Here is a 22,402-nt window from a genome sequence, read left to right as displayed (position 1 = left end):
GGTACTACTACCACTCTACAAAGCCTTAGTAAGACCACACCTAGAGTATTGCATCCAGTTTTGGTCACCACACTATAAAAAAGATGTGGAGAGTCTAGAAAAAGTGCAGAGAAGAGCAACCAGGATGATGAGGGGACTGGAGGTTAAAACATACGATGAACGGTTGCAGGAACTGGGCATGGCTAGTCTAGGGAAGAGAAGGACCAGGGGAGACAGGAGAGCATCTTCAAATATTTGAGGGGCTGCCACAGAGAGGAGGAAGGGGGTCAAGCTATTTTCCAAAGTCAGAAGGCATAATGGATGGAAACTGACCAAGGAGAGATTCAACCTAGAAATAAGGAGGAATTTCTTAACATTGACAGCAATCAACTGATGGAACAGAAGTTGCCTTCAGAAGTTGTGGGAGCTTCATCACTGGAGGCTTTCAAGAAGAGACTGGACTGCCATCAGTCAGAAATGGTGTAGGGTCTCCTGCTTGGGCAGGGGGTTGGAGTACTTGACCTCCAAGGTCCCTTCCAACTCTGTGAATCTGTATAAATCTGTATAAAGTTCGTGGCGGTTCAAAACTGCAACCTTGGATCAAAGTGGGTGGGTGGGTTAACTCTGGCTCCTGTACTCCTGTTTGTTTGTTTGTTTATTTAATTTATGTATTGTCTCTTCTCTCCCCTCTGAACGCAGGCTGGCCTCGGTGAGCGTGACTGTGATCGCCAACGTCTGTGTCACTCTCCGGCTGAGAGTCACCTCTCTGGAGCTGGTCGTTGATGACTGCAGTGCTGTTTTTGGAGAAATGCGACTTGATCTCTTGAGGTGGAGGCCGTGTTTTCTTGTTCCCTGGGTGGTAGAGGAGGGCCCGGTCATCTGGGGTCATCTCTCTCTCTCTCTCTCTTTCTCTCTCTCTCTTTGCGATGCCTCTGTACCTGCCATTGGCACAGTATGGCACGGAGTCCTAGAGAGAGTCCTGCAAACGGCTGAAGGTTGGGAAGGATGCCTGAACTGTCCTGGTGGACCATCACTGGACCTCTCCCGAATACGAAAGGAGGGATGGACCACACTTAGAATCCAGCATCCAGTTTTGGTCACCACACTATAAAAAAGATGTTGAGACTCTAGGAAAAGTGCAGAGAAGAGCAACAAAGAGGATGAGGGGACTGGAGGTTAAAACATACGAAGAACGGTTGCAAGAACTGGCATGGCTAGTAGTGATGAGAAGGTGTTTTGGAGAATAGGTTGACACCCCCCCCACTCTTCTCTGGGGCAGCCCCTCAAATATTGGAACACTGCTCTCATGTCACCCTTAGCCCTTCTTTTCGTTAATCTAGATATACCCAATTCCTGTAACTACTCATTGTAGAATTTAAACCTCCAGACCCATTCCTTATCTTTGTAGAAGAAGCCTGGTGTTTTATGGAGGGTACAGAATAACCGAGTTGGAGGAAGGGATCTTCGAATCCAACCCAGTGCTCAAGCAGGAGAACCCAGACCCATGATGGCGAACCAATGGCACGCGTGCCACAGTTCATATCTGTGGGCACGCGAGTATTGCTGTAGCTTGGGTCTAGTGCACATGCGTGCATACGCGCGCCGGCCAGCTGATTTTTGGGCCGTCCGGGCCCACTGGAAGTTGGGAAATGTGCTGTTTCCGGGCTCCGGAGGGCCTCCGGTGGGTGGGGAAGGCTGTTTTTGCCCTCCCCAGGATCCAAGAAAGCCCCTGGAGCCTGGGGAGGGCGAAAAAAACGGGTCTACCAGGCCCACCGGTAACCTTTTTGCCATCGCGTGCCCAAAGTGTGTGGGGGGGCACGGGGGCAATGAATTATAGGTGTGGGCACGCACACGCGCAAGCCCCCTGCGCAATCCCCCACTTTTGGCACGTGACGGCAAAAAGGTTAGCTATCATTGCCCTAGACCAGTGTTTCTCAACCTTGGAAGCTTGAAGATGGGTGGACTTCAACTCCCAGAATCCCCCAGCCAGCGCTGCTGGCTGGGGGATTCTGGGAGTTGAAGTCCACCCATCTTCAAGCTACCAAGGTTGAGAAACACTGCCCTAGACCATTCCAGATGGTCTAATGTCTTCTTAAAAGCCTCCAGTGATGAAGCACCCACAACATCCGGAGGCAAGCTCTTCCAGTGATTAAGTGTTTTCACTGTCAGGAAATTCCTCCTTAGTTCTAGGTTGCTTCTCTCCTTGGTTAGTTCCCATCCGTTGCTTCTCGTCCTGCCTTCAGGTGCTTTGGAGAATAGGCTGACCCCCTCTTCTTTGAGGCAGCCCCTCAAACATTGGAAGACTGCCATCATGTCACCCTTAGTCCTTCTTTTCATTAAACTAGACCTACCCAACTCTTGCAACCGTTTTTCATAGGTTTTAGCCTCGCAGTTCGAAAGCACGCACATGCAAGTAGATAAACAGGTAGCATTGTTCCTTGGGCCTCGGCATGCAGTCATGCTGGCCACATGGCCATTTGGACAATGATGGCTCCCTTGGCTAAGGAATGATGATGAGCACGGGAATGGGACAACTCACCACAGCTAACTTGCTGCGGCCAACTCATTGCCGGACAATTTACCATTTCTGTTTAATTATTTCAAGTACATAAACATTATTTTAATTTTGGCCATTCTCACCTCATTCTGTCCCTCCTTTTTGCATCCTTTCTTTAGTGATTCTATTCTACCATTTCTCTGATATTAGTGCAACTCTTGTCCTGCAGCGAGTTGGTCAAATTTATCAGATTAATAGAGTTGGAAAGAAGGGACCTTGTAGGTCATCTAGTCCACCCCCCTGCCCAAGCATGAGACTCTACACCATTTCTGACAAATGGCAGTCCAATCTGAACCAGATGTGACAATCCGAATTGTCATAGACCCGATGAGCACTGACCCCTAGAATCGGACACGACTGGACAGGCGAAATCTTTACCTGTGTTGTTAGCTTGGGATTTGCTCACCATAAAGTTAGCTGAAAGTTGGGTGTCCCAACATTGAGCATCGGGGACCCCGGTTCCTCCGTGTCCCTCCCGGAGACACCGACTCAGGTCTCATCCGTGTCTCTCTTTCCTTCCAGCATATCGATCCAGGTGCCCAGAGTTGCACTGATTGGTGTTTTAGGCGGTCCGGTGAGTGTTGCTGAGGATTTCCACTTTCTATTGCAATGTTTCTCAATTTTAACCACCGTGAGGCAGGTGGACTACAGCTCCCAGAATTCCCCAGCCAGCCGCATTATGAAATGGCTTCCTGGAATTTTCTGGAATAAAATCAAAACCTTTGATTTTAGCTTTTGATGAGCGGAAGGATTTTCGTAGTAGGCTCATGCCCTGGCATGCATAGACCCTAATAGTCCTCGACTTACGACAGTTCATTTAGTGACCGAAGTCACAACGGCACTGAAAAAAAAAAGTGACTTAGGATCGTTTTTCACACTTATGACCATCGCAGCAGCCCCGTTTCAAGCTCCGAATGATTCACATTCGGAGGCTTGAAAACTGACTCACATTTATGACAGTCAGAGTTTCCCGGAGTCACGTGGTGTCCTTTTGTGACCACCTGACCAGCAAAAGTCAATGGGGAAAGCCAAATTCACTTAACGACCCTTAACCCTTATATCAATATAAGGGTTAAGGTTGAGAAACACTGATTTAAATATATTTAAATCAGTGTTTCTCAACCTTGGAAGCTTGAAGAAGGGTGGACTTCAACTCCCAGAATCCCCCAGCCAGCGGTGCTGATTTAAATGAACTTCATGGAAAGTTGGCATAAAAATTTAGGAAGCTAATGAGGGGGAAAAAAAACCCCTCATAAGGTTGTTTAGAGTCCGCAAAGGGACAAACCAGATGCCAATTTAACACTCACAGGTATTTATCAAGGGACAACAATACTACAAAGTCCATGTTGTGCAGCCTTCAAATGAGACAACTAGCCTGAAAGATTATGAAGCATAACGTCAGGGTTGGAGGTGGTATTATTTTGATAATCGACTGCAATTGAAGCAAGTTCATAATCAAAATCATAAGTTTTATTTGTCAAGCATATATAAGATAACAGGTAAAAGTATAAACATAATTTGAATACATGAAAAGAGTAAGAGTAAAAAGGAATATTAGGACAGGGACGGAAGGCAGGCTGGTGCACTTATGCACGGCCCTTACAGACTTCTTAGGAATGGGGTGAGGTCAACAGTAGATAGTTTAAGGTTAAAGTTTTGGGGGTTTGGGGAAGAAGCCACAGAGTCAGGTAGTGCATTCCAGGCATTGACCACTCTGTTGCTGAAGTCGTATTTTCTGCAATCGAGTTTGGAACGATTTACCTTGAATTTGTCTCTATTGTGTGCTCGTGTATTGTTGTGGTTGAAGCTGAAGTAATCATTGACAGGAAGGACATCGTAGCAGATGATTTTATGTACTATGCTTAGGTCAGACTAAAGACGGCGAAGTTCTAAATTGTCTAAGCCCAAAATTTGGAGTCTGGTGGCATCAGGTATTTTATTGCGGTTAGAGGAATGGAGGACTTTTCTCGTAAAATATCTCTGGACTCTCTCGATTGTATTTATATCCGATATGCAGTGCGGGTTCCAGACAGATGAGCTGTATTCAATAATTGGTCTAGCAAATGTATTGTATGCTCCAGTTAGCAGTACAACATTACCAGAGAAGAAGCTACGCAAGATTAGGTTAACAACTCTTAATGCCTTTTTGGCAATGTTGTTACAGGGGGCTCGGGCACTTAGTTCTTTAGAAATGAGTACTCCAAGGTCCTTGACAGTTGGAAGCCTTTTTTTTTTTTTTTACTTCTCTCTTTGAACATGGCTCCCCCCCTTTCCCCCCCTAACATTCCTTTCTTTTAATAAGCATTGAATAAGCGTTGTTATATTTTGCAAACAAGATCTCATCGTGTCGCTCGATTCGGCTTCTCTTGCAGATTTGCCAGGCATATACTGTGGTGTGTAGGAGGCTGAATTTCCTGCTCGTGGTTGACTTGGGTAAGCAATCCTCGTTTGCATCCAGACAAGCATTTATAGCTAACCATGAAGCTGGGCTTCATTTTCTATTATCCTTCTCATCTTTCCTACTACCTGCTCCCGTTGGTACCTTACGACCCTCCCCTTGTTAGCATCAAATACAGCTAACCTGTTTAAAAAATGATTGAGCAGGTTTTCCACAATTTTTTTTTAAAAAAGAGGGGATATAATTTTTTTTAAATAATTGAAATAAAAATCTATTCTATGCTATTCTATGCTATGCTATGCTATGCTACGCTACGCTACGCTACGCTACGCTACGCTACGCTACTCTACTCTACTCTACTCTACTCTACGCTACGCTACGCTACGCTACTCTACTCTACTCTACGCTACGCTACGCTACGCTACGCTACTCTACTCTACTCTACTCTATTCTATGCTATTCTATGCTATTCTATGCTACGCTACGCTACTCTACTCTACTCTATGTTACGCTACGCTACTCTATTCTACTCTACTCTACTCTATTCTATTCCATATAAAAAAACCCATAAATCTTGGTCCTACCACGGAAGGGAAGGAAGTACGCATTCACACAATGTACTGGATCCCTCTTGGAAGAGTTGAGAAAAAAGAGGGAAAGCTTTAGGAGATCTGGATACCTTGTTGGGAGGATTCCTTACCGGGTTTAACCTGGATGGATTTGCTGCTTAGCATTAATGGGGTACATATTTCAGCTCAGTTCACATGAGACAGAAAGTTTTAAGATGGGTGGACTTCAACTCCCAGAATTCCCTGGCCATTATGCTTTAAGATGGGTGGACTTCAACTCCCAGAATTCCCTGGCCATTATGCTTTAAGACGGGTGGACTTCAACTCATGAGCTGGGGAATTCTGGGAGTTGAAATCCACCCATCTTGAAGCATTCTGACTAAGGAATTCTGGGAGTTGAAGTCCACCCATCTTAAAGCATAGTGGCTAGGGAATTCTGGGAGTTGAAGTCCACTCATCTTAAAACTTTCTGACTGGGGGATTCTGGGAGTTGAAGTCCACCCATCTTAAAGCTTTCTGACTGGGGGATTCTGGGAGTTGAAGTCCACATATCTTGAAGCATTCTGACTGGGGAATTCTGGGAGTTGAAATCCACCCATCCTGAAACACTCTGACTGGGGAATTCTGGGCATTGAGATCCACGCAGCTTATAATTGCCAAGGTAGAGAAACTTTGCATTAAAGCATCAACTGCCCAGGTTCCCACGCACAGCCTCTGTGGTTAGTTTATAGCTCAGTTTCCCATGCAAACCCAGAACATCAGCTTAATTGTTATTTTAACATTTCTGCATTTATGATTTTGCGCTATTATCAGCTGCCAGGGGTCGCTTTGGAAAAAAGGAGGTGGGTGTCATAAATGTAATAAATAACTAAAACAAAGAATTGAGTCCATCCTGGTAAAGATTAATTGCAGGCTAGCCTTGTGAAGGAACCCTCCTGCTTTTGTTAAGAATGGATGGAAGTTGGTTATTTGGTGTAGGGCAGTGGTGGAATTCAAATTTTTTTTACCACCGGTTCTGTGGGCGTGGCATGGTGGGCGTGGTGTGGCATGGTGGGTGTGGCTTGGTGGGCATTGCAGGGGAAGGATACTGCAAAATCCCCATTCTCACCCCACTCCTGGGGGAAGGATACTGCAAAATCCCCATTCCCATCCCACTCCTGGAGGAAGGATATTGCAAAATCTCCATTCCCACCCCACTCCTGGGGGAAGGATACTGCAAAATCCCCATTCCCACCCCACTCCTGGGGGAAGGATATTGCAAAATCTCCATTTCCACCCCACTCCTGGGGGAAGGATACTGCAAAATCTCCATTCCCACCTCACTCCTGAGGGAAGGATACTGCAAAATCCCCATTCCCACCCCACTCCTGGGGGGAAGGATACTGCAAAATCCCCATTCCCACCCCACTCCTGGAGGAAGGATATTGCAAAATCTCCATTCCCACCCCACTCCTGGAGGAAGGATATTGCAAAATCTCCATTTCCACCCCACTCCTGGGGAGAAGGATACTGCAAAATCCCCATTCCTACCCCACTTCTGGGGGAAGGATACTGCAAAATCCCCATTCTCACCCCACTCCTGGGGGGAAGGATACTGCAAAATCCTCATTCCCACCCCACTCCTGGGGGGAAGGATATTGCAAATTCTCCATTCCCAGCCCACTTTGGGGCCAGCCAGAGATGGTATTTGCCGGTTCTCCGAACTGCTCAAAATTTCTGCTACCGGTTCTCCAGAACTTGTTAGGATCTGCTGAATAGCATCCCTGTTGTAGGGTTTCGTGCCTAAGCAGGGGGTTGGACCAGAAGATTTCCAAAGTCCCTTCCAACTCTGTTATTCTGGAGTCTATTCTGCTTGGCCAGTGCAGATTCTGGTTTGTTTTAAACCAGGTTGCCACCATTATTTGCATTTATTTTTGTTGGTTTGCTTTGCAGCTCCAATTTCCTTGCCGGCGGGCTGCAGGTATGATCGGTTCCCTCCCAGGATCACCGCTTCGTTGCTCGAGTTGCCTTTTGTCGTGAGTGACTTGCCGTTTTTTGGGGGGATGGGGCAGGACTGGTCTCCATCCAGGGGTTCCTCTTTGCTGTGTGCAAAAGCCTGGAGCTTCTGCAGCTGTTAGGCCCACATACGTGTGTATGTATGTGTGAGCAACGATGGCAACTCTGCAACTAGTGGACTTCAACTCCCAGAATTCCTGAGCCAGCTAATGCTGGCTCAGGAATTCTGGGAGTTGAAGTCCACCAGTTGCAAAATTGCCATTGTTGTACATACTTCTGCTTGGTGGGATGCCATGTTATCCTCTGCACGGACAGTCGTGGGGTCCCCCCCCCAGTGCCTTTCTTGCGTGCATGCCTTGTACACACATTTGTTAGGAAGGCTGCAGCACACTGACCCAAGTTAGCCACAAATGGATGGAGCACCGTTTGCTTGGCAAGTCCGCAGACCGTGGCGGTTTCCAGGCCTTGCCCCGTTGTATCTTGCAGGCAGTCTGCGCAGGGGTCTCCAAACAACAGCCCCCTGTTCTCAGTTGCGGCCACTTGTACACCGGAGCCCTGGACAACAACTTTGTGTATTACACCAGCGCAGAAGACTTGACTTGTTTGTTCACTGCTCTGTTGGACGCAAAAGTCTTTGACAAGGAGATCACCCCGGTGAGTAGCAATAGTAGTATGTAGCAGTAGTAAGTAGCAGTAAGTAAGCAGTAAGTAAGTAGTAAGTGAGTAGTAGTAAGTAAGTAGTAACTAGCAGTAGTAGTATGTGTCTGTGGGGTCTTGCCTGTGTAATATTTTAAATTGTAAATGAATTTTAGTTGGGGTGTTTTAAACTTATTGGGCCAAAATTTTGTTTAATTCTTTTTAAAATTTTAAATTTTGTACGTGATGTTTTTATTCTTGGCTGTTCACCGCCCTGAGTCCTGTGGGAAAAGGGCGGTATAAAAATCTAATAAAATAAATAAATAAATAAATAATCCAAAGATGGAATATCTGGTCCAATTCGGTGAAAGAGATGGGTTGCATACTTTGAGGGAAGCCCTCTCTGTTCGAAGGAACCACGAAACATTTGTCTACGGAGATTCTCCATCACCCAGGTCCCAAAAGTTCTTTTCCAAGAAGCAACTGGACTTTGTTTTTCCTTGAAGACGTTTTGCTTCTCATCCAAGAAGCTTCTTCAGTTCAAAATGTTTTCAAGGCAAAAAAAAAAACCCCAAGAAAGTCCAGTTGCCTTTGGAAAAACACCAGCAAAAGCTGACTGGAAAAGTGCTTTCCTCCGTGTTCTCCTGGTTTTATTCTTTGGTGGGCCAGATCTCTTGATGGACTCTTGCAACCGAGCCCAGAAGACGGGCACCAAAATAAGGACCATGGTCTTCTCTTTGCAGACGACTATGACCACCACTGTCATCGTGGAGAACTTCCCACAGGTACGTCTTCCTTCGAAGCCTTCGCGGGTTGGTTAGATGTTCCATCTTGGGAAGCAACTGATGGATGCCTCCTGAGATCGGCAGCGTCAGGTTCCTCCCAGCGACGGAAAAGGGGAAGGGTCTTCTTCTCCTTCTGAGGTGAGCCAAGGGATCTCCTTTGGAGAGGCTCTGTCCTATGGAGCAGAAATAAATTTTATGTTTCCGAAGACAAATTATGAAGAGTCAGATTCAGATGAAAATTTGGATAAAGGGGTTGATTGATGTCAAGATAGACATGGGCAATCCTTCCCAAAGATCTGTAGATTTCAACTCCCATAATCCTCCAGCCAGGGTGGATTTCAATGCCCATAATTCCCCAGCCAGGATGGACTTCAGCTCTCAGAATTACTCAGCTATGGTGGACTTCAATTCCCATAATCCCACAACCAGGGTGGACTTCAACACCCATAATTCCCCAGCCAGGTTGGACAACTCCCATAATCCCCCAGCCAGGGTGGACTTCAACGCCCATAATTCCCCAGCCAGGGTGGACAACTCCCATAATCCCCCAGCCAGGGTGGACTTCAGCGCCCATAATTCCTCAGCCAGGGTGGACTTCAGCTCTCAGAATTACTCAACTATGGTGGACTCCAATTCCCATAATCCCCCAGCGAGGGTGGACTTCAACGCCCATAATTCCCCAGCCAGGGTGGACTTCAGCTCTCAGAATTACTCAACTATGGTGGACTTCAATTCCCATAATCCCCCAGCGAGGGTGGACTTCAACGCCCATAATTCCCCAGCCAGGGTGGACTTCAGCTCTCAGAATTACTCAACTATGGTGGACTTCAATTCCCATAATCCCCCAGCCCGGGTGGACTTCAACTCCCATAATTCCCCAGCCAGGGTGGACGTCAATTCCCATAATTCCCTAGCCAGGGTGAATGTCAACTCCCAGAATCCCCCAGCCAGGGTGGACTTCAGCTCTCAGAATTCCCCATCCAGGATGGACTTCAATTCCCAGAATTCCTCAGCCATGGTGGACTTCAATTCCCAGAATTCCTCAGCTAGGGTGGACGTCAATTCCCATAATTCCCCATCCAGGATGGACTTCAGCTCTCAGAATTCCCCATCCAGGATGGACTTCAATTCCCAGAATTCCTCAGCCATGGTGGACTTCAATTCCCAGAATTCCTCAGCTAGGGTGGATGTCAACTCCCATAATTCCCCAGCCAGGGTGGACGTCAATTCCCAGAATTCCCCATCCAGGATGGACTTCAATTCCCAGAATTCCTCAGCTAGGGTGAATTCTGGGAGTTGAAGTCCACCCACCTTAAAGTGCCCAAAGTTGAGAGACACAGCTTGGACCCCCTTGGGTGAGATTCTCATCCCGTTGTCTGAGGATAAACCATGAACAAACCCTCATAACAATGGAGCCAACCAAACCAAGCATACAAATTCCATCCTGAGGAAATGAATGATTGAGTGATTGATAGCAAGGGAGTCAAAAAAATCATGATATTACTCGTGGCCCCTCGGTGCCACCACCCTTCCAAATCCCGATTTCTTATCATTTTCTGGCAGGAAATGCATGGAAACCGTTCCACAGGTGGTCCTCGACTTACGACCACAATTAAGCCCAAGATTTGCATTGCTAAGCAAGGCAGTTGCGAAGTGAATTTTGTCCCATTGTACGACCTTGTTTGCTAAGCGAATCACTGCCGTTGTTAAGCGAGTGACAAGGTTGTTAAGTGAATCTGGCCTCCCCATGGACTTTGCTCGTCAGAAGGTCGCAAAAGGGGATCACGTGACCCCCCTCCCCCTAGGACACTGTGACCGTCATAAGTATGAATCAGTTGCCAAGCACCTGAATTATGCTCACGATGCTTCAAAGGTCATAACTGTGAAAAGTGGTCGTAAGCCACTTTTTTCAGTGCTACTGTAACGTTGACCGGTCACTAAACAAACCGTTGTAAGTCAAGGACTAGCTGTAATAGCTTCCCCCCTTGCAAAGCAGATCCAAAATTTACAAGCTTCCACATCTATCAGCAACCCAGTTGACCTATCATACGTAGGAAAGAAAAAAAAAATAGATAACAGGTTAGATAAAAATTTATAAACGCCCATCATCCTTAGAATGAAATAACAATAAAACAATATTTGCGGTTAACACCAGATTGGACTCCCCAGAGTCCTGGTGCAAACTGATCACATCTCTTGCATACACACAAACACCTCTAATTGGGTGGGGTTTTGGTTTTGAAGTGGTGTAGGGTTTCCTGCCTATACAGGGGGTTGGACTAGAAGACCTCCAAGGTCCCTTCCAACTCTGTTATTGTTGTGATCTAGGCTTCCTGAGTCATAAAAACACACGAGTAATCCCCAAAACCTCTTTTATTGCAACAGCAGTGAATTATGTTCATTCACAGCTGAGTCCCAATTAGTTGCAAAAAGTCCTTTGGGATAATTACCCATCTTTATCTCCCTTGACACTCTGCCAAAGACCTACTTGGCAAAGCCACACAGAGTCCAGAATCAAAGAGAGATGCCGACTGGGAACAGAATTAACAACGTTGCTTTCCTGCAAAGGGCCCACGTGCCTTTGCTCCTCTTTTAAGCCTTATTGAAGGAGCGAATCATCTCCAGGCCTTACTCCAGAGTCGTCCCTTTTGTTTTAACTGTTCTTTCCTTCTGGCAGCTCTGTGCATGCGTGCACTAGGAACAGGCTTCTCCTGTTCCTCTGCCTCTCTGCTGTCCGACTCTGGAGGCTCCGGAGTCTGCACATCACTCCCAGATGGCCCTGGCTCCATCTCTGCCTCCGACGCAGAGCTCTCGTCTGGGACTTCCCCAGACTCCAGGACTGGTCCATGTTCCTCACCAGCCTCCTCACTGTCCGACTCCACTGCCAGCTCCGCAGGCTGCTGGCGGACCACAACAATTATTCTATTTCTATTTCTAATTTCGCAATCTCCTTGAGCAGGTGAAGGTAACTTCTCTTTAACTTCTGCAGGTCAACTGCCCGAGGGGTTTGTCTGTCGTTGTTCGGATCGTGTGTACAAGCCTTAAAGCTGAGATCAGGACATCTAGTATCTATATTGATTTCGGCTTCGGGGTCACAATTGGATATGTCTCATCAGGGGGAGGATATGTCCCCGTTCTGCATTTTGTTGTGGTAAGCAGCACAACTGTCCAGCCAACTCTGGGAAAGTCCAGCCTTAATCCATGGCAGATTTATCTGGCTGGTAACTCAGTCATAGTAACTGTGAGAGGGATCTCGGAGTCCTTGTGGACGATCACTTAAGTGACCCCTGATTTAAATGATTAAACCACATCATCTCGAGGGTGCTGCTGTCCAAAATCTAAATGAGCTAGCCAGGGGTGGGCTCCTGGGGGTTCGGCAGGGTTTGGGTAATCCTTTAGCCAAGGATCTCCGGGATTCGGCGAACCCTCAAATGCCACCCCTCGCTGGCCATGCCCACGGAGCCTGGGGAGGGTGAAAAACAGGCTTCCCGGAAGTTCCAGAAATCCGGAAACGGGCCTGTTTCCGGCCTCCGGAGAGCCTCCAGACCCCAGGGAAAGCTGTTTTCAACCTCCCAGAGGCTCGAGAAAAGCCTCTGGAGCCTGGGGAGGGTGAAAAAAACAGGCTTCCCGGAAGTTCCAGAAGTCTGGAAACGGGCCCATTTCTGACCTCTGGAGGGCCTCCGGACCCCAGGAGGCTCGAGGAAAGCCTCCAGAGCCTGCAGAGGGCAAAAAACACCCCCCCCTGCTGTGGTGCAGGTGGCCGACTAGGCCACACCCACCATGGCCACTCCCACCCAGCAACGGAGCAGCAAACCCATTGCTAAAAGATCTGAGGCCCATCCCTGGATCTAGCTATTTGGCTGTAGGCTTAACCAGTCTAATAACAACATCCATATTTTAAGTTTTACATAACTTAATTTTATTCATACGTCAATTTATCATTCGTACGGCGTGTTTTTTAAATAATTAAATGTCCTGGTGTTTTATGTTTTGACACACATTTTATACACATATTTGATACACACCGTGGGGTGTGATGGCTCAGGAATTAAAGACCTGGAATCTTGTCACCTGGAGAGCTGACAGCCCGGGTTCGAGCTCCGCGCGACAGGGTGAGCTCCTGCTTTCCTTGCCTCAGCTCCTGCCCACCTAGCAGTTCAAGAGCATGCAAATGCGAGTAGATTAAGAGGTACCACTTGGGTGCGAAGGTAACCACGTCCCGTGTGCTTCAGCTTATAGTCATGCTGGCCACATGGCCACAGAAAATGTTTTTGGACAATGCTGGCTTCCTCAGCCAAAAAATGGAGATGAACATTGCACCCTAGAATTAGACGTTACTGGACAAGGGAAATCTTTACTTTTTTTTTTTTTTTACACATTTTATATCTTGTTTTTGTGAGTTTTATGCATTAATGTATTTATGCTGTATTCTGTTATACCATACTAAATAACTAAATAACTAAGTAGCTAACTAAGTAACTAAATACCTAAATACTTAAGCAACTAAATACCCACAGTAAATAACTACATAACTAAGGTAACTACATACCTAAATAACTAAGTCACTAAATAGCTAAATACCCAAATACCTAAATAACTACCATGTTTCTCCGAAAACAAGACCTTGTCTTATATTTTTTTGAACCCTGAAATAAGCGCTTGGCCTTATTGCCATGTGCTCAAAAGCCCAATTGGGCTTATTATCAGGGGAGGTCTTATTTTGGGGGAAACAGGGTAAGTAGTTAAATAACTAGTAACTAAATACGTAAATAACTAAGTCACTAAATACCTAAATAACTAAGTAACTAAATGGCTAAATACCTAACTAACTAAATAGCTAAACACCCAAATACCTAAATAACTACCGTGTTTTCCTGAAAATAAGACCTTGTCTTATATTTTTTTGAACCCTGAAATAAGCACTTGGCCTTATTGCCATGTGCTCAAAAGCCCGATTGGGCTTATTATCAGGGGAGGTCTTATTTTGGGGGAAACAGGGTAAGTAGTTAAATAACTAAGTAACTAAATAACTAGTAACTAAATACCTAAATAACTAGGTCAGTAAATACCTAAATACCTAAGTAACTAAATAACACATAACTTAAATAACTAAATTTCCTGATGCTTGACACACCAAATGGACTTTGACCATATTTGGTAGAATTCTTGATACTCTTTTCTTCCCCATTTGTAGACAGGAAGGTTTGGTATCCGGGCTACCATTAACTGTGCAAGGAGATTGGTCTCGATCACAATGACTACATTAAGGTAATGGATCTAAACTTGAATGGTAAGGATTGGATTATCTGGAAGTTGGAGGCAAGAAGATGTTTGAGTCGGGAAGGGGGGTGATATAAGGGTACGTGAGAAAGACCTTGAGAAACAGTGTAGAAATGCTGCATAAGGGACAGTTAGAAAAAAGATGCCTTAGCCCTCAGCTTTATAACAGGTGGAGAGAGTCACTCAGAAGAGACCCTCCCTAGTTTCTCAGGCTGTAAAGGTGACAGTGAGAGAATTGTACTTTCAGACTTGCAAGGTTTTTGCAATAGGTGGGAAAGACCTTGGGAGACGAGGAAACGAGGCACAGCCAAGGAAATGGTCAGATAACAGTCAGCTGAGCCTGCAGCTGGATAATGGGTGGAGAAAAGACACTCAGAAGGGACCCTCCCTAGTTTCTCAGGCTGTAAAGGTGACAGTGAGAGAATTGTACTTTCAGACTTGCAAGGTTTTTGCAATAGGTGGGAAAGACCTTGGGAGACTAGGAAAAGAGACACAGCCAAGGAAATGGTCAGATAACAGTCAGCTGAGCCTGCAGCTGGATAATGGGTGGAGAAAGCACACTTAGAAAGAGCCCTCCCTAGTCTCTCAATCTGTAAAGGTGACAGTGGGAGATTTCTACTTTCAGACTTCCAAGATTCCATTAATGTCACTCTACAATCAAGTAGAATTAGCTCGCCTCATTGTGTTCCCTGTCCGGATTCCCTGAGAAGGCTGCCAACGAAGAGAGATTTAGCTACACCACCTTGAATTTCTGGAGAAGGCCTGGCACAGTGGTGGGATTCAGCCGGTTCGCACCACTTTGGGAGAACCGGTGGTTAACTTTCTGAGCAGTTTGGTGAACTGGTTGTTGGAAGAAATCATTAGGGCAGAGAAACGGTTGTTAAATTATTTGAATCCCACCACTGGCCTGGGGTAGAGAGCTAGATAATAAATTAGGCAGGAGAGTGGTTACAATCATTCTCTGGGAAAGGCTGGGAACTGGCTTAAGATCGGAGGAGGGTCTGGATAAGATGCTGATTACATCTTGGGTCATGATGGTTTGTTTCTCCACCCAGTGCGTTCAACATTGTGGGATCCTGTGCAACGGGCTCGTGCGTAATTGATGTGAGTACGTGGCAAGGAGTACAGGAGGACAAGGGCAGGAGGCCTTGAGTCCCGTTTTTAAATTTATTTATTTATTAAATTTATATGCCGCCCCTCTCCGGAGACTCAGGGCAGCTATCAATAAAAGTCTCTTTCTCCGTATCTAGAGAATCAAAGGGATGTAGAATTAGTTCAGCTGAGATCTTGAGTTCAGCTAAGAGCCAGTTTAGTATAGTTGTTAAGGTGAAGGCTTAGAAACAGGAGATTAACAGAGAAATAGAGTCAAGATCACGTGAAGAGTTAGTACTGCTTTATAAGGCCTTGGTGAGGCCACACTTGGAATTCTGCATCCATTTTTGGTCATCACAATATAAAGAAGATATTGAGACTCTAGAAAAAGTGCAGAGAAGAGCAACCAGGATGATGAGGGGACCGGAGGCTAAAACATACGAAGAACGGTTGCAGGAACTGGGCATGGCTAGTCTAGTGAAGAGAAGGACCAGGGGAGACAGGAGAGCATCTTCCAATATTTGAGGGGTTGCCCCAGAGAGGAGGAAGAGGGTCAAGCTATTCTCCAAAGCCCCTGAAGGCAGGAGAAGAAGCCACGGGTGGAAACTAATCAAGGAGAGAAGCAACTTAGAACTAAGGAGAAACTTCCTGACAGTTAGAACAATTAATCAGTGGAAGGACCTTCAGAGGCTGTGGGAGCTTCACCCCACTGGAGGCTTCCAAGAAGAGATTGGACTGCCATTTATCAGAAATGGTGTAGGATCTCCTGCTTGGGCGGAGGGTTGGACTAGAAGGCCTCCAAGGTCCCTTCCAACTCAGTTATTCTTTGTCTTCTTCCTTTTGCAGAGTGCTGTCGCGGAAAGAGTCTTCCCTCTGGGAACATGGTGTAGACAGATATTGAGTGGTGGGTATTGCTGGCAGCCACCTTTGGCTCCAGCCACTGGTAGAATTATATTCTCTGGAGGGAGGATAGGATCATTAGTCCTGGAACTGGTTGGTCCCACTGATCACCTGCACAGGTAGATAGATACCTGTGGAGTTTCTCCCTTCTTCGTTTTCTGGAGGAAGAAGACGATGGCGTACAAGGGGCACATCTTTGTAGGCCCTCTGGGTCCATGGAGTCCCAGGAGCAGCAATGGTTTGGGGGGTGAGAGGGAAATTTAGGAAGGCAGGAGGTTCCCGTGTAGGAGAAGAGCAGGTGGGGCTGGGGTAGTGGTGGAGTTGAACGGATTCATGTCAGGTGCAAAGAACCAGGACCAATGGTTAGATTACAGCATGGAAGATTTATTAAAGTTTATGCAGGGGGTCCTCGACGTACGACCACAGCTGAGCCCAAAATTCCTGTTGCTAAGTGAGACATTTGTTAAGAACCGTGGTGGCGCAGTGGTTAGAATGCAGCACTGCAGTCTACTTCCGCTGAGTGCCGGCTGCCAGCAGTTTGGCAGTTCAATCCTGACCGGCTCAGGGTTGACCTATCCTTCCGTCCTTGCAAGGTCGGTAAAATGAGGACCCAGATTGTTGGGGGCAAGAGGCTGACTCAGTAAACCGCTTAGAGAGGGTTGTGAAGCACTGTGAAGTGGTATATAAGAGCTATTGCTATATTTTCCTACCCTTCTTTCCTTCCTTCCTTCCTTCCTTCCTTCCTTCCTTCCTTCCTTCCTTCCTTCCTTCCTTCCTTCCTTCCTTCCTTCCTTCCTTCCTTCCTTCCTTCTTTCCTTCCCTCCCTCCCTCCCTCCCTCCCTCCTTCCTTCCTTCCTTCCTTCCTTCCTTCCTTCCTTCCTTCCTTCCTTCCTTCCTTCCTTCCTTCCTTCCTTCCTTCCTTCTTTCGTTCCTTCTGTTCTGCCCTAGCTACGGACCCCAAAGAATGCAGCACACATAAAGTCTATACAAAGCTTATTTTACTCAAATAACTTTTTTCAACCAAAGGCTGTTAATAAACGTGCTTAACAGCCTACAAGAATTCTAAGATAAGGTAATCACAATTCTTACTAAGGTTGGCAGAAAGCCCAGAAGCCATTTTGCAGAGAATCCAGACGCGAAGGAGAGTGAACTAAAGTTGTTCCCTGCAAATTGCCTCAGTCGTTGTCCTTCCTTAAATAAGCTAAGGGAGTGGCCAATTAGCCCCAAGCCTTACTCTCGAGGAGACCTCCTCCTGAAGAACAACTCCTGCCTTTTGGCAGCTCTGCGCGCCCGTGCATCGAGAAGAGGCTCCTCCTCTTCTTCCTCTTCACTTATGGGAGGTTCTGGAGGTTCTGGAGGCCCTGGCTGAATCCCCGCCTCTGGCACCACATCTTCTCCAGCCTCCTCACTGTCCGACTCGAGCCCCAGCTGCACAGGCTGCTGGCACAGCACCACACCAGCCTCCTCGCTGTCGGAATCAGCTACAATCCGCACAGGCTGCTGACGGGCCACAACACCTTCCTTCCTTCCTTCCTTCCTTCCTTCCTTCCTTCCTTCCTTCCTTCCTTCCTTCCTTCTTTCCCTTTCCCTTTCCCTTTCCCTTTCCCTTTCCCTTCTTTTTCCTTCCTCTCTTTTTTCTTCCTTTCTGGTAGCGTAGTGGTTAGAAGACAATATTGCAGGCTGACTCTGCCCCCAGCCTGGCGTTCGAATCTCTTCAGGCTCAAGGTTGACTCAGCCTTCCGTCCTTGCGAGATCGGTCAAATGAGGACCCAGATTGTTGGGAGAAAGAGGCTGACTCTGTAAACTGCTTAGAGAGGGCTATAAAAACATTGTGAAGCGGTATATAAGTCTAAGGGCTATTGCTAAGTTAGTTTTTCTTGACTTTATGACTGTTCTGGCCACCGTTGTTAAGTGAATCACTCCATTTGTTAAGTCAGTATCACGGTCGTTCAGTGAGTCTGGCTTCCCCAGGGATCAGAAGGTCGCAAAAGGGGATCACATGTCCCCAGGACACTGCGACCGTCATAAATGTGAAACAGTTTCCAAGTGTGTGAATTTTGATCGATGGGGATGCTGCAACGGTCGTAAGTGTGAAAAACTTTTTTCCACTGCCGTCGTAACTTCAAACGGTCACTAAACAAACGGTTGTAAGTCGAGAACTTCCTGCACATGTGTTTGTAGTTGTTTGCGTCCGACAGTGGAAGACGACGCAGGATGAAAATCTCTTCCGTTCTTTTTTGAATCGTCTCTCTAGTTAACCTGAAAGAAAGAATTCACTTATTGTTACCGACCCACTTCTCCTGTGACACATGCAGCAGCGCCGTTTACCGCCAGGTGAGAGAAAAATATCTTGTTTCCAAGGGCTGGCTGGGTTTTTGTTCTGCCCCAGCTACGGACCCCAAAGAACGCAGCACACACAAACTCTATACAAAGCTTATTTACTCAAAATAACTTAGTCTTTATCATTCAAAGGCTGTTAATAAACTGTCTTAACAGCCTACAAGAAGCTAAAGATAAAGTAATCAGAATCTTACTAAGGTTGGCAGAAAGCCCAGAAGCAATTTGCAGAGAATCCAGCCGCGAAGGAGAGTGAACTAAAGTTGTTCCCTACAAATTGCTTCAGTCGGCGTTCCTCCTTAAATAGGCTAAGGGAGTGGCCAATTAGCCCCAAGCCTTACTCTCAAGGAGACCTCCTTCTGAAGAACAACTCCTGCCTTTTGGCAGCTCTGCGTACCCGTGCATCGAGAAGAGGCTCCTCCTCTTCATCCTCTTCACCCATGGAAGCTTCTGGAGGTTCTGAAGATCCTGGCTGAATCCCCGCCTCTGGCACCACATCTTCTCCAGCCTCCTCACTGTCTGACTCGAGTGCCAGCTGCACAGGCTGCTGGCACAGCACCACACCAGCCTCCTCGCTGTCTGACTCGAGCGTCAGCTGCACAGGCTGCTGGTGCAGCACCACACCAGCTTCCTCGCTGTCGGAATCGGCTACAATCTGCACACGGGCCACAACATTTTTATTTTAATCTGTTTATTCTCATTTATCCACCTCTTGGCTGCCTCAGCCATCGAGGTAGATCTACAGGGGTGGTACTAACTTTACTTTCCCTACCTGTTCGCAAATGTGACTTCTGCACATGCTCAGGGCCATCCGCGCAGGGCCTTTGCTTGTGCGTACGCCATCCGTGTATGCGCCTGGCCTCAAAAATGTCCTTAAATAGGACGGCATAGAGCCAGGGATGAGAAGCGAAACGTCTTCAAAGAAAAACCAGAAAATCCAGGGTGCCTCTTGGAAAAATAAAAAAGCACCTTTGGGTTTTAACAGAAAGAAACTTATCAGTTATGTTTCCGTACAAGTTGAGCTAAAACCAAGCATGCCCCCTCTTCCTTCTTCTCGTCTTTTAGGGATGTGCCTACATCTCCTGCTCTCCAGGCTTTCGCTAGTAGAAGTCGGGCCGGAGAAGACCGTCCGAAGAGCAGGCAAAGGGGGTGTTGCTTGCTCTCCTTTGGAGTCATGAATGATAGAGGTCTCTTGGTGACTCACGCAATAAATGCTTGAAATGTTTGCCTTGTTGTTTTTTTTCCCCTTCAGGGTGGGTAGCTCCAGTGTTTACGGATCTGTGGAAATTGGGATCGTAGAAACACCCAGGAGCATAGAAGAGTCCAAAGGCAGATGCATGAATAAATGTGATAAATGTATTTATTCATATAACAAAACATATTAACTATATACAAAGGCTGTCTTAATATCCATTAGGGTAGGGGGCACACAGCGTGTGTGACCACCCCTATCAAAGATCATGTCTCATGGAGGACAAACGTAAAAGAGAGCTTGGTGGAAAGGTTAGAGGGGGTTTTATACTCAGTGTAAGCCCCTCCTCTCCACATAGGGGTGGGGGCACTTCCTGCCTCCACTAGTGTCTGTATGATACACGTGCCAATGGCTTGCAAATACTTGACAGGATCTAAAGAAGAGATTTTTGTTAAAGCATCTTTATGGGGCATTCTGGCTCTTCTGTCTTTTAGTTTAAAAAGAGTGGGGGTGGGGGGTGGGGGTGGTGGTTTTCTTACAGACGTTTCATGACCCAACTAGGGAACATCATCAGTGCTAGAAGGAAGTGGGGTTTGGAGGAGGAGGAGGAGAGGAGGAGGAAGAAGAAAGGGAGGAGGAAAAGGAGGAGAAGGACTGTGTGGTCCTTGGTGCTCACCAACTAGGGAACATCATCAGTCTAGAAGGAAGGGGGTTTGGAGGAGGGGGAGGAGGAGGAAGAGGAGGAGGAGGAGGAGGAGGAGGAGGAAGAGGAAGAGGAAGAGGAAGAAGGGGAGGAGCAGTTCCTGGAGGGGGTGGGGGGGTCCTTGGTGCTCTCTGACCATGAAAGTTTTCTTGGAGACGTTTCATGACCCAACTAGGGAACATCATCAGTGCTGGAAGGAAGTGGGGTTTGGAGGAGGAGGAGGAGGAGGAGGAGGAGGAGGAGAGAAGGAGGAAGGAGAAAGGGAGGAGGAAAAGGAGGAGAAGGACTGTGTGGTCCTTGGTGCTCACCAACTAGGGAACATCATCAGTCTAGAAGGAAGGGGGTTTGGAGGAGGGGGAGGAAGAGGAAGAGGAAGAGGAGGAGGAGGAAGAGGAGGAAGAGGAAGAAGAGGAAGAGGAAGAGGAAGAGGAAGAGGAGGAAGAAGAGGAGGAGGAGGAAGAGGAGGAGGAGGAAGAGGAAGAGGGAGGAAGAGGAAGAGGAGGAAGAGGAAGAGGAAGAGGAGGAAGAGGAAGAGGAAGAAGAAGAAGAAGAGGAGGAGGAGGAAGAGGAAGAGGAAGAGGAAGAGGAGGAAGGGGAGGAGCAGTTCCTGGAGGGGGTGGAGGGGGTCCTTGGTGCTCTCTGACCATGGAAGTTTTCTTGGAGACGTTTTATGACCCAACTATGTAGCGTCATCAGCGCTAAAGGGTGAGGGGGTGTTTGCTCCCTGTTTCTATCCAAGTGGCTTGCCCTGTCGGTGTTGGTGGGGGCGTTTTTAACCTTTTGTCAACGGGAAACAACGAAGAAAACTTTTCCTCGTTCCTGAGATTCTTTTTCATCGGCAAACAGCCGACAGTCACCCTCTGTTGCCACCCATCACTCCTATTTTATGGAGCGACACCTGGCAGCCTTATGGCAGAACAAATCTGATTTCCAATTACGATTTCATGGCTTTGCATAGATCCCCCAACTGCTCGGGAAACACCCCAGAGCCTCAGTCCTTCAGATTACGTATTTCTATATTATTTTTCAGGCCCTACAATCTGTTCCCGTTCCGCTCAGCACCATTTCATTGCAAAATGGCCCCTTAAGTGCCTCTGGTTACTTGTCATTATTTTGTCCGTATTTTTATGACACGATAGGATTTTTTATTTTTTGCCATTCAGGAAAAAGGAAGAAATAACGAGGGTGCTTCAGAAAACGGATGCTCGTTAGCAGTTTATGAGCTGAGCTAAAAAAGGAATACTGCAAGTAGAACTCGACACCCCTGCGCTTAGTGCATATTCAACAGACCTTCCTACTCCTGTTTCCCCCACAACAACAGTCCTGTGAGGTGGGCTGGGCTGAGAGAAAGAAATTTGCCCAAAGTCACCTAGGCTAAGGCGGGACTGGAACTCACCGTCTCTTAGTGATTGGGCTAAACTCACACCTTTCATGCCTAAGGCGGGACTAGAACTCACAGCCTCCTGGTCATTGGCCCATAATTAACCAGTGGCTTTCATGCCTAAGGCGGGACTAGAATTCACTGTCTCCTGTTGATTGGTCCAAAGTCACCCAGTGGCTTTCATGCCTAATCCAGAACTAGAACTCACAGCTGCCTGGTCATTGGCCCAAAATCAGCCAGTGGCTTTTGTGCCTAAGAAGGAACTAAAACTCACCGTCTTCTAGTGATTGGCCCGAAGTCCCCTAGTGGCGTTCATGCCTAAGGCAGGACTAGAACTCACAGCCTCCTGATCATTGGCCCAAAATCAGCTAGTGGGTTTCTTGCCTAAGGCGGGACTAGAACTCACAGGCTCCTAGTGATTGGCTGAAAGTCGCCCAGGGGCTTTCATGCCTAATCCAGAACTAGAACTCACAGCTTCCTGGTCATTGGCCGCAAATTAAGAATTAATCAGTGGAACGGCTTGCCTCCAGAAGTTGTAGGAAGCTCCATCCCTGGAGGTTTTTAGGAAAAGAGTAGAATGGCATAGCGGTCTCCTGCT

At 47.0% G+C, this 22,402-nt stretch overlaps 1 protein-coding gene and 1 long non-coding RNA gene across 2 annotated transcripts; both read left to right on the top strand.

Moving 5' to 3' along the window:
- Positions 1–7,912: 7,912 nt before the first annotated feature.
- Positions 7,913–14,439, top strand: LOC117666659 (uncharacterized). The gene is made up of 4 exons (XM_087888863.1): positions 7,913–8,152; positions 8,878–8,919; positions 11,909–12,070; positions 14,114–14,439. The coding sequence occupies exons 1-4, from the start codon at positions 7,913–7,915 to the stop codon at positions 14,189–14,191; spliced, it is 522 nt and encodes a 173-aa protein (XP_087744989.1). The 3' UTR covers positions 14,192–14,439.
- A 527-nt stretch (positions 14,440–14,966) lies between these two features.
- Positions 14,967–19,704, top strand: LOC148114460 (uncharacterized). Its single transcript, XR_015732943.1, has 4 exons — positions 14,967–15,303; positions 16,138–16,195; positions 18,446–18,525; positions 19,594–19,704. It is a non-coding gene; the product is annotated as an uncharacterized LOC148114460 (long non-coding RNA).
- The last annotated feature ends 2,698 nt before the right edge of the window (positions 19,705–22,402 follow it).

This window comes from Pantherophis guttatus, chromosome 3, assembly GCF_059756535.1.
Source record: "Pantherophis guttatus breed Tessera chromosome 3, ASM5975653v1, whole genome shotgun sequence".
Taxonomy (NCBI): domain Eukaryota; kingdom Metazoa; phylum Chordata; class Lepidosauria; order Squamata; family Colubridae; genus Pantherophis; species Pantherophis guttatus.
This window is presented reverse-complemented; position numbering and strand designations above follow the sequence as displayed.